The following is a 16,785-nucleotide window of genomic DNA, read 5'->3' as shown; positions in this document are numbered from 1 at the left end:
ACTAAACAATGAAATAAACAAAAGTAATGTGGATGTATGTTCAGACTGTGAAATACATTTTAACTCCTAAACCTATTATTTTATTTGAGAAATAGCTCTGATCAACATGTCAAGCAGAAATGACTCTTTATTATTCTATCACCATTTTTCTACAAATATGTTATATGCTGCATTAAATGAAAACATTCACAATCATTAACAAGTTACTTTAAATTGTTTATTATAGTAATTACGTATATATTTCTGCAGCTTTTTTCCACAAGAGGGAACCAATGTCTTTATATTGTGACAATCTCCACTAAACTGGTATAAAACAACAATTGCACATAAAACTATCACGCTATTCCATTTTGCATTTCAGACACATAAGTGGGTGCAAATGTACAATTTATTAATTGTTTGTAGATCATTCATATTTCAATGGGCGGAGTTCATCTTTGACGTCAACCAGCCTCAAGCCACGAGTTGATCTCAGTGCGCCAAAGTTTTTCATTTTGTTGAACGCGCAGTCTGAATGCCGCTCACAAGGTGGATTTTTGCACTCATCTTTACTATTTTTGTTTTTTTCATTTTTTGTTCATTGGGAGAAAATCATGGAATTAATAATCATATCTGGACAATTTCAATATAACAGCGTGGACACATGGTGGGTACACAACAAACTAACAGGCACCTGATTTCATTAATTGCCAACGTGGGTATAACGGTATTGCTAAAAGCATAACTCATTTTTTAGATCAAGTAAATTATAATTTAACATAAAATATTATAGATTGCATGAACACATTGTGACTCTTAAAATTTCCTTGTCTTTGTTACAGCAATATCACTATTAATCTATTACCTGTTTCTATAGTGAAGTGCGGCAGTATAGTTAGTATATGTATAATAGTACTGTTTTAAATCCTAAAGATATGTAAACTACCAGAACTATTATTTACAACATTGTCTTAAATTTATATAGAGTAAAACAGGTGCGTTGCCTAGAAAGCTTCTTAAAAATGTAAAATCAAATAATTACAATGTTTTCTTGATTGCATACGATTTTCCTAAACATATATTGCCTTTACCATGTATGAGTATTACTCAATATTAGAGTATAAATATATCATCCTAAAAATATGCCATGAATGAAAATGTATATTCATATTAACTGAGTGGAAAAAAAAGCATTGAACCCATTATAGTATAGTATTGTACAAATGTAAAATATGTTTATTAATAGAAAATACATTTTATTTGGGTTTTGTGACAATTATAAATCAAAATAAATTGGAAGACTAATCACTGACCAAATTAACTGAGAAGACTTCATTAACTCATTGCGTGCCATTTATGTTCTCAGATGTTATTTAGACTGGCTGTTAAAACTCATGTTTCAATGGCATTGACGTCTATTGGCAGCCAATGCGTTTAAAAAAAAAGATATAGCGCTTGAATGTAATGTTTAAAAATGACAAAACCAAACCAATGACACTGATGTATCAGAAGTGAATGTTGGGGGCTCCTTGTGTGTCTGCTATCTCGTTGCGTCTTGACGTGCGAGTGACCTGGCCGAGTTCAACGTTATGCGGGGTCACTCCCGCGTCAAGAGACCCTTTGTAGTCCCGGCATGCGACAGGGTGGTGCAAAACGGACCTTAAAACATAACCCCCACCAAATGTTTACTCCAGACACATTTCTTCCCTTTAGATGGCAGAAGGTACAGTACATAAATAACCTGTGTATCCATCTTTCTTTTACTGGTTTGTGGGAAGACAGTATGTAAAACATGGGCTCTGACTCAATCAAGGTTGGGAGGAAAAACTCATCTACACTACAATTTTCATGACGCACCTTTCCATTTAAATGACTTGCAATTTCCCGGAGAATTTCACAAGCAGTATCCAAAAATCCCGAGTGCTTAGACTGTGTGCAGTCATTAAACACACACATACACACTTATACACACATAAATACACAAACTATGATGTAGGCGGTAACAACTGGACTTCTAAAAATGAAAAGTCAAAGCAGGGTCAAACAATGTGATGGTAATTGGTTATTTAACAGCGATTTAGATGACCGGGGTCTCTTGTAGAAGCCAAAAAACATAGCTGTCAACCAACTTCAGCCAATTGCTCCCCTTATTAATGATTGCAATTCCCTTTATTAAGCGATAATACTGTACAAATGCAATGCACACATATTTAGTCACATAGGGCGCACTTAAATCCGGATCATTTTCTATGCCTCTTTATTTTACACACTTAATTCAAGATTCTGTAGATATCACTGTATCTCGCTGACAGCTTGACTGTCTGGGTACATTGCTTGCTGGCACGCTATATTTATATGGGAAAAGGATGGAAAATACTTTCAAAAGGTATACAATCAACAGCTCACAAATGTACCATTTGGACAAGCCACAACTCTATTGTCAAAGAATAAAAGCAGATTTTCAGGGAATCGTGAAGTCATCGGGACCAGAGTAGACGGTCTAGGCATGGAACAGTAGCCCGTGTTGAAAATATCTGCCGGTGTTGACAAGGGACAGCAGCTCATGTCGGGATGGTCATGTCCTTGGGCAAGGAAATGGTCAGTTTCCGATTACTACTTCCATGAGAAGAGTTACATGTTTGATTGTGGTCTATCACACAAAGCTAACAAGTGCCCACAGACTTCTGTTTGTAGTTTAGGAGGAGACTGGCATGGTGGGTGAGCACTTTTTGAGATGCACGGCTGCACTCAAGATAACAGACACTTACAGAGGAAAGGAAGTGGACAAGAGCCACATCTAGTTTTTCTATTTTTATCTTGGTAGATTGCCTTATCATGCCCTGACATTGCGCAACAACTTCCTCTATGTTTATATGCCAAACGTGCAACCGGTAGACTGATGTTGGTTTCATCCACAGGTTGAAAAATTGCAAGAATGAGTCTGCAAGTGAGGGGAATACGGATGACCACTAGGTTCTTTAAGGCATTCCTGGCAGTGAGGATTTGGAGATTGGCAGAATCCATTAAGTTGCAGACCCAGGAATTGCAGAATGAGGTTTAAATACACCATACCCATCGTCTTCTTTGTGGCGCTCGTTATCATCGAGAAGGAGAACAACATTATCTCAAGGTGAGTGCTGAAAACACATTTAATTGGCATTTCCCATTAACTTGTAAGGTTATCAAATGGAGAGTTGATCTACTAGGTGATGACTAGCCAAATCCCACATAAGATAGAGACAATCCAAAAAATATATATATATATATATATATGTATATTACTTGGTCACTTACTTAATGTCAGGAAATACTCTTATGCAATTGTATGACATTACTTTCAGGAAATGAATAGAACCCTCACTTGCACAATTGTCCAAATGTGTCACTCTCTTTCAAGTTTACAGTAAAACAGATAAAAAAATTCAACGATGAAGTCACAAACAACTACTCCGAGTAAATTTCCATCTCAGGAATATTAACTCCTCTCCCTGGTGAACTCAGAACTGAAACTATATTGCTGTGATTCTATTCTGGTTTAGAGTGTCGGATAAACTGGCCTCGAGGCAGACCGCCCAGACCCCGATACAACCTAGTGGATTTGCAGACGTGCTGCCGAAGCCAAATGTTTCTCTCATCCTTAGCGGCAAGTTAAACTCACCCTTCATGCTGATGAAGCGGCGCCTGGAGAACTACAGCGACTACCGGCAAGGGGCAGTGAATGGCAGAAAAGACATTCTTCTTCTGGCCACGACCAGAACTGGCTCGTCCTTTGTGGGCGAGTTTTTCAACCAGCAAGTCGACAACATGTTCTACCTCTTTGAGCCACTTTGGCACGTAGAGAAGACACTGACCTTGGAGACGGGTGGCACCAACGCCACAGCCGCCGCCAAGGCATACCGCGACGTGCTCCGGCAGCTCTTTCTATGTGACTTTTCCCTGTTGGAGAGTTTCATCAAGCCTCGCCCCGTGAACCACATCACCGCATCGCTCTTCCGTAGAGAATCCAGCAGCTCCCTTTGCGAAGAGTCCATCTGTAGCCCTTTTGTCAAAGGGGTCTTTGAGCGCTACCACTGCAAAAGCAGACGATGTGGACCCCTCAACCTTACCGCCACATCCGAGTCCTGCCTGCAGAAAGAGCACAGAGCCATTAAGTCAGTAAGGGTGCGTCAGCTGGAAACCCTTCGTCCCCTGGCCGAGGACCCCCAACTGGACGTGAAATTCATCCAGCTGGTTCGAGATCCTCGTGCGGTACTAGCCTCCCGCATGGTTGCCTTCGCCCCTAAATACAACAACTGGAAGAAGTGGGCTGTGAATAGCGACGTGCCCATGGACGATGAGGAGGTGAAGAAGCTGAAGGTCAACTGCAATAACATCAGGATGTCAGCAGAGATGGGCCTGAGGCGGCCCGCGTGGTTGAGTGGGCGGTATATGTTAGTGCGTTACGAGGACGTGGCCCGCTTTCCCATGAGGAAAGCAGCCGAAATGTATCAGTTTGCCGGCATCTCGTTCACGCCGCAGGTCCAAGCGTGGATCTTGAAAAGCACCAATGCCTCCAAGGAGACCGACGGTGTTTTCTCCACGCAGAAGAACTCTGCCGAGCATGTGGAGAAATGGCGTTTCAGTTTGCCCTTCAAGATAGTCCAGGTGATCCAGAAGGTCTGTGGGCCCACAATGAAACTCTTTGGGTACAAATTTGTGACCAGTGAAGAGATGCTAACTGACAAGTCGATCAGTTTGATTGAAGATGTTTTGTAAACCCACCCCCAAGTATCTATTTATTAGCCCCGTTGATCATTGACAGACTTTTTGGAAATTACGATATTTTACAGGTTTTTACATTGTTTTACTATTTAAAATAGCCAGGGGAATTAAGTGTTGAACACAAATTACTTATTTTTAAACAAGAAACGCCTTGTGAAAAACTCACTATTTGCACTCAGGGGCATTTTGTCGCTCCCAACACAAACTGGCTTGTCATGCGAGTTAAATTTCTGAGCAAATAGACGCATTCCTAGAAGAAAAAGTTAATGGAAGGAAGCAAACAATAACAAGCTGGCTCTGGGAACCTCCACTAACAGTTTACAGCAACCAAAGAAACTCTAAATGAAGTGGTATTTTTTAAATTTAATTTTAAATCAGTATTCTGTTCAGTCCTCTTTTACATGAGGTTGTTCATGCATATCTGTTTGAAGTCGTGGTAGCAACTGTAAGGACCAATTTGGTGAAACCAGATGTTTACATTGCTGCCCAAACTCAAACATTCCGGACCCTGCAGCTGGTTTGCAGATTGGTGCGACATTTGTTTGCGAGTCTCACTTTTGCAGACACAACCTAACTTGTCCGTTGATAAACGTGAAGATGGAAGGAAGCCGTGTTTAATATGACCTAACCATTCAGATGATTGCTTTATACTTTTTATTGGCAATAAACCTGCTTTGACACCCACTTGTGAGTCGTCTTACAGTCTTGAGCGAGAGTGACTACTACCACCGCCATGTTGTGTGGGTTTATGTCCTTGTTTGGAACAGTTATCGTTGAACTCTTTCAGTGATTATTAGTTAGTGAAGTTGTTAAAGGAAGCAACTTCTTGGAGAAATAGAAGGGCGGTGGCATCCTTGTTGCCCTCACCAGGAATGTGGAGTTCTAAGATTAACTAAAAACTTCCTTCGTCTACTGAAATAAACAGCATCCTGTGTAGATCTACCCTTCCGCCGCCGCACATGTCGAAAAGCCAACCTACGCCATCTGCAAAAATGTCTGTGGTCTCTTTTTGCACACCGAGTGCTTTGTGCCGCCAAGCGAGGGACGTTGTGGAGGCGCACTGTGTGTTTACCGCCGAGACCTCGGCTATTTCAGTTACTCAAGGTTGCAATTAGTCTAACTTGACATATCATGTGGTGGACTGAAGTCGTTTTGACCCACCCTGTCGCATGCTCACTATCCTTTTCAACTCTATTCACGCCCTTTATTCAGTCTTTCATCTGCTGTTTCAAAAGTTCAACTATTACTCTCTGGTTCCTCTTTTTAAATACTTTGTGTAAATTAAGTAAAATTGTATTTCTATGGTAGAGAAATGACAGATTCGGAACACAGATCTGTTAGGGAGGCGTCACATTACTGTAAATGATTGTAAAAATCTAAAATAAAGCCATTAACTGGTTTCACCCAATGCTCCCTTTCTCATTGCCACATCAACCACCGTGACTGTTTGACCAAAAACACTGTGACTGTACGGTACAGTCATTGTGGGGAGGCTGTATTTCATTGGTGAAGCCAATGAGGCGTGGGGAGTTTTTTTAACTGATGAAAAGGCTACTTATACAAAATATAAATGTACAAAGGTAAAGGGTTCCATCAGAACATAGAGGGTGGAGTGACAGTAGACAAAACCTAAAAATAAGAGACAGTATCCCTGAATTTGGTACTATTTTATCCATTAATTGTCTAATGCACTTGTCTGAATGTCAATGATGGGGTAAAAAAAATGTCTGCACTTGTAAGCAGTGTGTTTAAACATTAGTTTTGCCAATACCAAAAGCCTAAGAGATTTGTATCATTCATTTGAGTAACCGTCTTTCGTATGGCCATTGTTAAAGTAAAACAGTTGTTGTGTATACAGGCCAACTGATGTTGTTGTGGTTCACTCGCCTGACTTAAGTGTGGGCAGGCACAGGCTCGATTCCCACTGGTGGCAGTAGGATTGCTAGTGCAAATGGTCATCTGGGTGTAGTCTGCTTGATGCACGGTACAGAAGATGAAGGAATAAATAATATTCATTCATTCATCTTTCATACCGCCCATCCTCGAACGGGTTGCGGGGGTTGCTGGAGCGTAACCCAGCTGTCTTCGACCGAAAGGCAGACTACACCCTAGACTGGTTGCCAGTCAGTTGCAGGGCACACAGAATCGAGCCCGTGCCTGCCCGCACCGAAGTCAGGCGAGTGAACCGCTACACTACAAAACAGCATTGAATAAATGATTTTATTTATAACATATATGTATATATAATAATACATTCTAAACTCAAACTTCTATCATACCAATATATTCCTTTACATTATTTACACTAAATTAACAGTCAGATGTTTCTATTTAAATTTTACTTAGTCCATTCATTTTAAAGTCTCCTTTCTCGTGTCCGCAACCTGTAATTTTCATACAGATGTCAAAAATTGTACTATTTCTGCCTTCACACTTCCAAAATGCACTAAAGTGGCTTTAAAATGGAAAGAAATACTAAGAGTCTGATCCTGTCTGACACATGACCTTTACCAGAAGGCTTTAAACAAAGCACACTCTAATATGTTCACCCTGTTTGGTCACCCTAGCTCCTTTTATCAGCGTTTTTTATGTTTATCATGGTGATTATGAACTCATTGAATATGCCCTCATTCACTTGAGATAACCTCCAAGAGTGGGAGTTCCCCTGCTTAAACAAACAATGATGGGATTGAGTGTGTAAAGAGACCAAAAACGCATAAATTAAATGCCCAGTTAAAGCCATAAAACAAAACAAAAAGCAAAAAAATACTATTGAAGTAAATTCAGCGTACATTACACCATTACTCTTTTCATCAATATTAAAAAACGCAAATTGTATACTATAGATTCAAGAATATAACATAAAATTATTTCATTGTAAAATAAAATGTGTAGTAAACAACTATTGATCTAACTTGTAAAATAAATAAATTGAATCATCATGATTTTTTTTACATTTTCATCAAATACAATTAGCCGAAAATAGTCATGAAAGCTAATTTTAAGGATTTCTCATGCATCGGAGGAGCACAAAAAAAAAAAAACCTTCAGTCTTTAGTCACATCAATACCCCCTTTTGTGCACATGCTGACAAAAAGAATTCCAAAAAAAAACACATTTAAACGCACTGAATAGATGCTTGCCATTTGTCCCGTACTGGCTGTTCGCCAAGTGGAATGTCAAAGAGGCACTCGGACGACAATTTAGCACTAAAAACAACAATGGTACGGCGACCATCCCGCCCTCTCTCATTGCTCTGCTGTGAGAAAGTGCTCTCAACAAAGGTGGGACAGCGCTTATTTTAATACCAAAAGTAATGAATGGCTGTGGCAGCTTCTGGTTTGAACTTGTCATTGAGATTACATTAGACACATGTGGTTACGGAATTTTGTATTTATATCACAGGGCTGAGTAAAAATAGAGGGGCAGTGTTGTATTAGTGGTGTGTGTCAGCTAAAAAAAACATACACTGGGCCTCAATACACACACCAGTTTGGCCACAGTTACTTTTATATAGTGATGTGATTATGAATTACTCATTTAAGTCGCTGTTGTTGTAATGTACTGTATTTTCTCGCATATATACGCTATTTGTCGCAAAAAAAATGTCTTGATATGCACGAAACTGTAAGGTGACAGATAAAAACGCTATTTATTTCGAACTAGGGAAAAGATTAACAGAAAAAAATGCTAATCTAAATTTATTTTGACGTCAATGAATGAAATTTAAGGGAAAAAAATGTCAAAAATGTTAAAAGCCCACTTACTTGTAGCATCTTACCTGGGGAGGAAAAATTAGACCACTGCGGACACACTTCTTGGTTGTACTGGTCACACGACTTCCATTTTGAATTTGTCCACGTGGAAGCAACACCCTTTCGGGATGCGCAATGCAGCTGACAATCCTTTCGATTCATACAGAATCTCTGAAATAGGTGCAATAATTTTCTTAAGACTTTCCCTTCAAAGTAATACATTTGTACTCCTTTTAAAACTATGGAGGTGAAAATTCATTTCTAAGTATGCACATCTTTAACTTCAACTTGTCTGAGTTGTCTCTGTTTATGAATACATCTGTTTTTGTACTTGCTGCTTTAGATGTGTAGTTATTTACTTAACAGTCAATAATGCCTGAAACAAATCATATTACTGGTTTCAAAATTGCAACTTTTTAGAGTTCTTGTTACTAAGTCCAAATGGATTGTTCTTCTACCATTTGACGCCATTAAAAACGTATATTCCCTTCACTTTTCATTCCCTTTCCCTGTCCTCCTTTCATACCGTTTCTCCTTCATCACTTACACTACATCCCAGTGTTCCCTCCTCCCCAGATGAAGGTGGGGTGCTCAGGCAAGGGAACATGTTGATACTTCTGGACTTGACACAAAGCCGTTCTCTATCTGGCGCACACACACAAATAGACACAAGTTAAACACACAGCAGCAAGCCAACGCCTACTACAACACTCATAACCACATAGGAGAACTGGATGGTGAAGTTTATCCACCCAAAAATTGGTCGCAATTGCCTGAGGGTGAAGCAGAATCTATATGTGGGGGGGCCCCTGTTCCAAGGCAAAGCTGAAAAATCCAGAATTGTCAATCCAACACATTTGTCCTTTTCCTGCTTAAGTGATAGGGTGGCTAATGTAATGTGTACAAGTGAATGTTTCTTCTCAGCGACCCCCCCCCCCCCCCCAATAGTCGTTCCAGTGTGTGATTAAGTACGGCATGCACTGTACTTAACGTGTACTGTATAGGCATTCTTGGCAATTTCAGGGGAGATGAAATTATTGCTTACCGTAAAGAATACATAACTATAGGGACACCCACATTACAAAGTGACTGACTTCAAACTAAATTAAAAGTTAAATACAACTGATAGGACTGAATATCACAGAGGCACAAAATAGCTATAAAGCTTAAAATTGATATTCATATTCCAAAATTGCAGTTGTTGTTTATTTATCGATGTTTAACCACTTAAAATGCTGTTAGACCAAAGTTGTAATAGCTTAGGATAGGATTTAGTTGTTGTATTTAAAAAAAAAACACTCACCAACACCTTTTTTTCCTTTTTTTTCCAACCACCTTGTAACTTTACCATGAGGCCCCATTTTTGGACTCAAGCTCATCTTGCAAGACAAGGGACTGCTCTGTTCTTACTCATCTGCAAAGACAAAAACCCCCAAAAGAAACACTAATCTCCTTATTTGTAAGTGTGTGTGCATATTTTATCACTGCAAATGCAGGGGGCCCCTTCCGGATGTAAGTCGTGGGGGGGTGGGTGTTGGGGTGGGGGCTTTCTTAGGTGGCTCCTCGGGGCCATTAAGTGCGGATTACCACCAGTAGGTCTCTTTGAAGGCCTCATTCCTTGCTTTGGACGTTCAAGGAAGCAATCACACACATACACATACTCACAAGGATGCTGGCGGATGGGCCAGACGGTAGCGGGAGAGCATACCCGTGACTCTTCTGGACTCTTGGCACCCCCCCCCCCCCCCTCCTTCCTTTTCCTTCACTGGCAATTAGGATTCGGAGACGCCTTTGTGCCCAGCTGGAATGTTCAAAGGAAGTGCACATGCGTCCTGTGGTGCTGACAGAATGGGTAGAGAGAACATTGCTTGAATTAGGAGAACACGTTAGTGTTTTTGACATGGCATGCACATGCTTGGAAACGACATTGTGGCAGTGATGTATTTGGTCTATTGCTGTCAATTAAAAATAGTTAAGTCAAAGTAAAAACAACAACAAGCAAGTGTATTTTAAAGGGGTTTCATGAAGCTTTACTTTCATATGTATTGTTGTCTTTATTTTGGTTTTATTGTTATTTTTTACAGACAGCCTAACTAAAGTAACCATAATGTGAACTACTGATATTTTATACTCTGCCTTTATTTGTTCCTTTTTCATATTTTTTTATCATGTTTATTTTGTTTTTTCACATTTCATCCTGCTATATTTCCTCATAATATAATTTAGATATAAAACACAGAGAATATGATTTGAATACCTGGTAAATTACTCATTTTAAAGATTTTTCAGAGAATGTTTATAAGAGTGATCAGCGCCCTCTGTTGTACAACAACATGGCTTAAAAGAAAATTACAATTTCCATATGCCTAACTCATATTAAATACATTAATTTATTTATAAAAAACTGTCACTTTAACAAAATACAAGCATTTACATTTAGATACACTATCAATGAGGGCGAATAAAAATGAATTGTGGATTCACAGGTGTTGAGCTGATGCTGCTTTCATTTGGAGTAAACAAATTATTAGAACGATTTATTATTCAAGTGTCAGCCAAGATCAAAATCCTCGTGGATCTACGGCATGTGTGTTTATCAAATATTTGCCAATATTAAGAAAATCTTTCAAAAATAAAACAGATTACTTCTCAAACGGCGGCTTAGTCTGGTTAGTTATGTCGTTTTTATTCACACTGCTTTAATGTAAACTGTATATGCTAAATAAAATGATCTCAGAGAAAGCCAAAATACTTAAATTTTAATCACTTGTGGAGCAAAATTCATAATTTAGATGCAGTCAGCATCTGTGATGATAGTGGAATGATGCGGAAAATGGGAGGTCATTTACCTGATGCAGGTGTTTTCGCATAATCATATTTAAGATATTGATTCAAAACATAAAACATTTGATTAATTTATGGGATTTTATGACATATGTAAATGGAAACCTTAAGTTTAAAGGAATCTATTCAACTCAGTTCAAAATGATTTACATGAAATATTAAAAGCATGGAATTGGATCTTGCAATCAAAAAGTTGTACTGGTTTCATTACTTCAGTGTTCCCTAATGGTATTTACATTTTTTCCCCCTCCAACCAGGCTTTTCATACAGTAAAAAATATCACTACGCTTTCAATCAACTCATAAAACAAATATGTCCTTTTGACTGGCTCTTGCTTATTGATCCTCTCCGCAAATCATTCCCCAAGTCCCCCGTAAATGCACTGGAGGGGGACTTCATGTATTATACAAAGTGTTCAGATCAGAGATTAGACCTCCCCCCATCATCACTTGTTTCTACCTTCCCCCAATTCCATCAGTCAATTCCCGCCACTCTCCGGGGCATTTATCATTTTGACAGTTGCAGATAAGGCAATTATTTTCCTGCAGCAAGTACAAAATGTAGACAAGTGCCGCTGCGACAGTGTCTCTTGGAGGGCACGTGTGCACGCGCAATAGCTTGTGTAAAACAAAGGAAATAAATGTTAGCGAGGGTTTTTTTTTTTGGTATGCTTCTTCTGTTGCAATGATCACATCTCAAATAAACCACTCTAAATCTGTTTCTAATACGGGAGGACTATGGAGTCAAATTTGGGGAAATTTGTGAATTTAAAAAAATATATATATATTTTGCACACGCAATCAAATATATACATCATATAGACATACATATATATACACATATATACATATACATATATACACATACATATATATACATATACACATATACACATTTACACACATATATACATATAGTATACACATACATATATACACATACAACACAAATGGAAATAATTTAACTACACTCAACCTGCCAAGATGTGCTGCTCAAATTCAGTATTGAAGGCTCTAAATTTTAGATTGAATATTGTCAGACTTGAGACTCTAAAGTCTAAAATTTAGAGTTAAGACTCTGGCAGTCCTTCTTGCAATCTATTATAAAACACGAGAGTGCAGCAGAGGACTAGTAGAGATGGATTAGTGGCCAAGGATGCTGAAAATTACCACATCTAATAGAGTCAGCGGCCTGGTGGAGCGAGTGGATTGTGCATCGGCCTCACAGCCCTGGGTTCAAATCCAGTTCTCGTGCACATGTGTGAAGTTTGCATGTTCTCTCCTGGCCTGTGTGACTTTCCCGTGACATTACACATTACAGGATTTTGCTTTTCTGTGTAAAATTTAATTAATTTGGATCCTTCATAGAACGTCGTCAAAGGTGAATGAACGTTCAAGTGGGCGAGCGGGATGACGTGAGGTCTGAGCTTTGTTCTGTCATCATTACTTTCAAAGAAAATGGAGGGGGGAGTTACATAGTCCTCCCATAGCTGTCAGCACATTTTAATGACGGTCCAGCCAGGCCTCCTTTCCCACGCAAAATTTAACGCCACACTGAAAAAGTCAAATGGATTGAAGTTGCAAAAATAAAAAGCCAGCATTTCACCTACAATGCGGCAATAAAGACTACCATTTACCAGAAATATTCTTATTTCTACCCAAGTTTCATGCCATTTGGAGGAGGATTTTAGGGCAGTAAGAAATCAAACAAAGACCAAAATTCATCCAATTTTGACAACATTTCGGCATGATATTTAGCAGTTATTATGCCACACATTATGATGACAATTCAAACCTCCGTCTGCTAACATTTCGGAGAAAGAGAATATAAGTCTAAGGTATTTGGGGGAAAATAAATAAATAATATAAACTCAACTAGAAGTAACAGAAAAAAAGTTTTGCATTACTTTAAGGTAATTTTTTTATAAGAACAGATTATAGGTGCATCTATAAAACAAAATTGAGACACCTTAAAGCCAAGAAGGACACCGAGTACCATTTATAGCAACGCTAAAGCAGGACCGGACTGTCCAGAGCTTGACGAGGACGACCGCTGAGCTTCCACGATAAATCACGAGGCGAAAAGAAGGCCGAGGCCTTTATGGGGAGGGCGCCACTCATATATTGACTGCACATCATTGCAGAGTTCCTGTTGTTGGCCACATTGTAAATTCCCTTTGGAAAAAGATATATTGCACCTGCCTTCTATACTACCTCAAGCACTCAAAGGATTTTTGGTCCTTCAAAAGTCCATTGTAAACGCATGTAACAGTTGGTCAATTCTGTGTTGTTTTTGAAACGAGCTTACCGTGGTCTTTTTGGGATTGAAGCGTCCTTCCGTCATGCGAGAAACTGCCCGTTTTGGGGATAAAAAGTCGTCTTTAGGAGTCTCTAAAAGAGAGAGAGAGAGGAAAAAGAGATATATGAAGCTGAACGGAAAATGTGACCCTTCAAAGTTGCTGCTTTGGGGGGACATTTGTCAGGATATTTTGACATTTTTGATGGCAAAATCAGTAAAGCCGGATGTGGTTATTTTATTTTAGGCTGAATAATAGAGTAACATTATCCCCGATGTCATGGAAGTCCAAAAAAAGAGGGGTTATGTATACAGAAATATGGACTATTCTTTGTTTTCTTATGGATTATTTTCACTCTTGGAGAACATTTGTAAGCGTCAATTTTTATCATTTAAATAATAACATGGTTTCATTACAATTTTTTTGTTGTTGTTGTCAAATTCAAGTATAGAATTATTTTGCTTTTTATGTGATTGTACAATTATTCTCATTGCAAATTTGTCATGAATATACATGTGTATTTTCCCATCAAATTTCATTTTTAAATATAAATAAATAAAGAGTACCCTCAATATATACTTTGTCTTAATTCTGACTCCTTATAAAGCCTACCAAACTGTTTTTTTAAGAGGATCCTAAACTTTTTTTATGTTATTTAACCCCCCCAAAAAAATTCAGGTTAAGGATGAATAGGTAGAGACAGTTATTTACAAGGGTGCCTTTTTCCATTCATTCCTTCCATATTGCCGTTCCCGGTTCTGCTTGACCGTACGTCCTATTGTGAAAGTGCTGAATGGGGATCAACAGGAGTCACGTCTGCTTCCGTTAATTACAGCGGATTTCAGCTACACAAGGCAAAGTTGCAAAGAGAAACACTTACTGTCAGCCCCCCTATTTCAAATAGATTGGACATCTATTGCCCTCAATGGCTGCCTATGAATCAAGCATGTGGGAGAACCTCTTTTTGAATTTTATGGACTTCGTTTTAGTTTAGTCAACATGAATGAATTATGAGGTTGTTTTTTTTTACCCTTACAGTTCACTTAGTTAACTGTGCATGTTGAGTTTTTAACATATTTTTTAGACTATGACGCACTTTTTTTAATTTTGAGGAAAAATACAGGAAAAATAGTTGTGCTCTGGGGAAGATAATTACTATTAAAAAAATAAAATCAATTTACAAGCAGCTTTTTTTTAATGTAAATCATGAGACATTTACATTTTTAAAAATTAGTACCACGGACAGCTACAACACTACTGCTGCTTTCTTTTTTAATTTCTGTGGGTGTCCACCAAAACATTTTCCCATCTCAAACCCACATTAAACCTCTCCTAAAAATCCCTCGATTTCAAAGCATCAAAACCAATAATGACCCCATTTAGCATATTTTATAAGCGCAGCACATCTGCAAAGGTTCCTACTTTATTCAAGTTGGACATTCCATAGACTCTTATATGCATGGCGAGCCCGCAAGAAGGCCCGCTTGTCTTTACACATGAAATGAGCGATTGTCCGCGCAAGCTTAAGAAGAAGAGTTCCTGCGGTGTGTTATGACATGAGGCTACGGGTGTCCTTTCATACCTCGAGAGCCCCTTTGCCTCATTAGTTAACACACTTTCTTAGTTTTGAACAATACCTTAGCTTGGCGTCTCCCATCTGAACCCCCACTTAGTTTCCCTTTTTTTTCTTCCTTGTGGACACTCGCAAGGCCTGCAGCAGAGTTCCAGAGAAGCCCCCCTCTAGTCCTAACAGCTTTAATACTTGTAATTATCTCTTGCTGGGGGAGGCTGGAAATTGGATTAGGGTGGTGAGTCTCAGCTGAATGAATTACCTCCATCTCCCCACTTGGTGGGCCACACACTGATAAAGTGCAAAGGGGAGAGAGTGGAAAAAGGGAGAAAGAAAAAAAAAACGGGATTTGGATTCAGCCTTAGCATTCATGGCTTCCTTGTGGAAAAATGAAATTTTCCAAGAGAAGGGAGCAGCGTGTGGCGGTATCTACCCACCGCATGTTTCATCTGCTTCCGCTCTCCCGGAAACGCAATTACCGCCGTCGTTATCGGCGCTTAAATGGTGACGAGTTTGGCAGCGCGGCCAGCCGAGTTTTGGTGGTGTTAAACGTTCACTTTTCTTTCCAAAAACTTTTGGATTTTTTTTTTTTGCAGGGGTGCCTTAGTGCTTTATAATATGCCAACTGGTTGCTTTCATATAACAACTGCACTATAGAAATGCAACATGGCACGTATTTACTCACATAGGGCGCACATAAAGGTCTAAAATTTGTCGCTGTATGACGCTGACAGCTTAACTGTCTGGGTACATTGCTTGCTCACACGCTATATTTATTTAGTTAGTATCAGGTTTAAGGCATGACAATATTAGCAGTCGATGATGACGTTTTTCGTCTGTTACCAATGACGATCCAGATTAGAGACGAAATGGTTAAAACGAGATCGGTTTTACAAAAAAAACTTACTGAAAATCAGTCATGTACAACAGTTATTATACAATTTGAACGTATACAATTTAAAATGATCAAAAAATGTGTAAAATATGGGGAAAAATGCCTAATTTGACAGGTATAGGGCGCTCCAGAAAAGTTTGTTTTTTCACCCTCATTACTGTTGTTGTGTAAACGACCCCTTAAGTTATGATCATAGAATGGCTTGAAATCTCATCTGAAGACAGCACCGTATTTTTAATGTAGGAGTCTGTTAATCAAAGGAGTCTTGAGTTTATTGAGCGCAGCGTCATAATGCCCCCTCAAGTCGTTATTTCATGTTATTCCAAAGTAGTTTCCCCCCCTCAGCAACAAAGCTAAAAAGTCTTGGCGGTGTTGGTTTTAACAACGGCGCTTGGAGTCTGCATACATTTGCGGGCTAACTGGTTCGAAATGAGGATTTTATTAGAAATCATCAAACACGGGCGTTTAAATGAAGCCAAAACGACCTCAACTAAGCTGAACTAAAGAGACGTTTTCTCTCGACGGGGCCGTTAAAGACTTTCACTTCATTTGGAACGGCGCCAGTGTTGTTTTTTTTTCTCCCCATCCCTTTACCGCTTTTCATTATTTATTTAAACACTCTCTATTCATTTCAGAATCAAAGTTCCCGCTGTGTCGTCTCTAGCGTTGGACTCGGAAAAAAAAC

The 16,785-nt window shown here is 39.0% G+C and overlaps 2 protein-coding genes and 1 long non-coding RNA gene across 10 annotated transcripts in view; 1 reads left to right on the top strand and 2 right to left on the bottom strand.

Moving 5' to 3' along the window:
• The first annotated feature begins 478 nt into the window (after positions 1-478).
• LOC144211776 (carbohydrate sulfotransferase 3-like) lies at positions 479-6,229 on the top strand. 2 transcript variants are annotated; one of them, XM_077739221.1, is made up of 3 exons: positions 479-646; positions 2,898-3,109; positions 3,519-6,225. In XM_077739221.1, the coding sequence occupies exons 2-3, from the start codon at positions 3,030-3,032 to the stop codon at positions 4,732-4,734; spliced, it is 1,296 nt and encodes a 431-aa protein (XP_077595347.1). In that variant the 5' UTR covers positions 479-646; positions 2,898-3,029; the 3' UTR covers positions 4,735-6,225. The 2 variants fall into 2 exon arrangements, with proteins under 2 accessions (XP_077595347.1, XP_077595348.1); XM_077739222.1 differs by lacking the exon at positions 479-646 and having other exon boundaries at positions 3,024-3,109; positions 3,519-6,229.
• On the bottom strand, positions 2,246-10,330 carry LOC144211777 (uncharacterized). 5 transcript variants are annotated; one of them, XR_013329658.1, is made up of 5 exons: positions 9,799-10,330; positions 9,043-9,140; positions 8,522-8,666; positions 3,638-4,637; positions 2,246-2,561 (listed from the first exon to the last, which is right to left on the bottom strand). It is a non-coding gene; the product is annotated as an uncharacterized LOC144211777 (long non-coding RNA). The 5 variants fall into 5 exon arrangements; XR_013329657.1 differs by lacking the exon at positions 2,246-2,561 and having other exon boundaries at positions 3,401-4,637; positions 9,799-9,909; positions 10,161-10,330; XR_013329656.1 differs by lacking the exon at positions 2,246-2,561 and having other exon boundaries at positions 3,401-4,637; positions 9,799-9,909; positions 10,204-10,330.
• A 3,307-nt stretch (positions 10,331-13,637) lies between these two features.
• The window catches only part of fbxl15 (F-box and leucine-rich repeat protein 15), a 103,276-nt gene continuing 100,128 nt past the window's right edge, over positions 13,638-16,785 (bottom strand). For all 3 annotated transcript variants that reach the window (XM_077739364.1, XM_077739363.1, XM_077739365.1), the window contains exon 9: positions 13,638-13,729. The gene's annotated coding sequence lies outside the window, so the exon portion shown is untranslated. The remainder of the gene's footprint in view (positions 13,730-16,785) is intronic.

The sequence above is a fragment of the Stigmatopora nigra genome, chromosome 18, assembly GCF_051989575.1.
Source record: "Stigmatopora nigra isolate UIUO_SnigA chromosome 18, RoL_Snig_1.1, whole genome shotgun sequence".
Classification (NCBI taxonomy): Eukaryota; Metazoa; Chordata; class Actinopteri; order Syngnathiformes; family Syngnathidae; genus Stigmatopora; species Stigmatopora nigra.
This window is presented reverse-complemented; position numbering and strand designations above follow the sequence as displayed.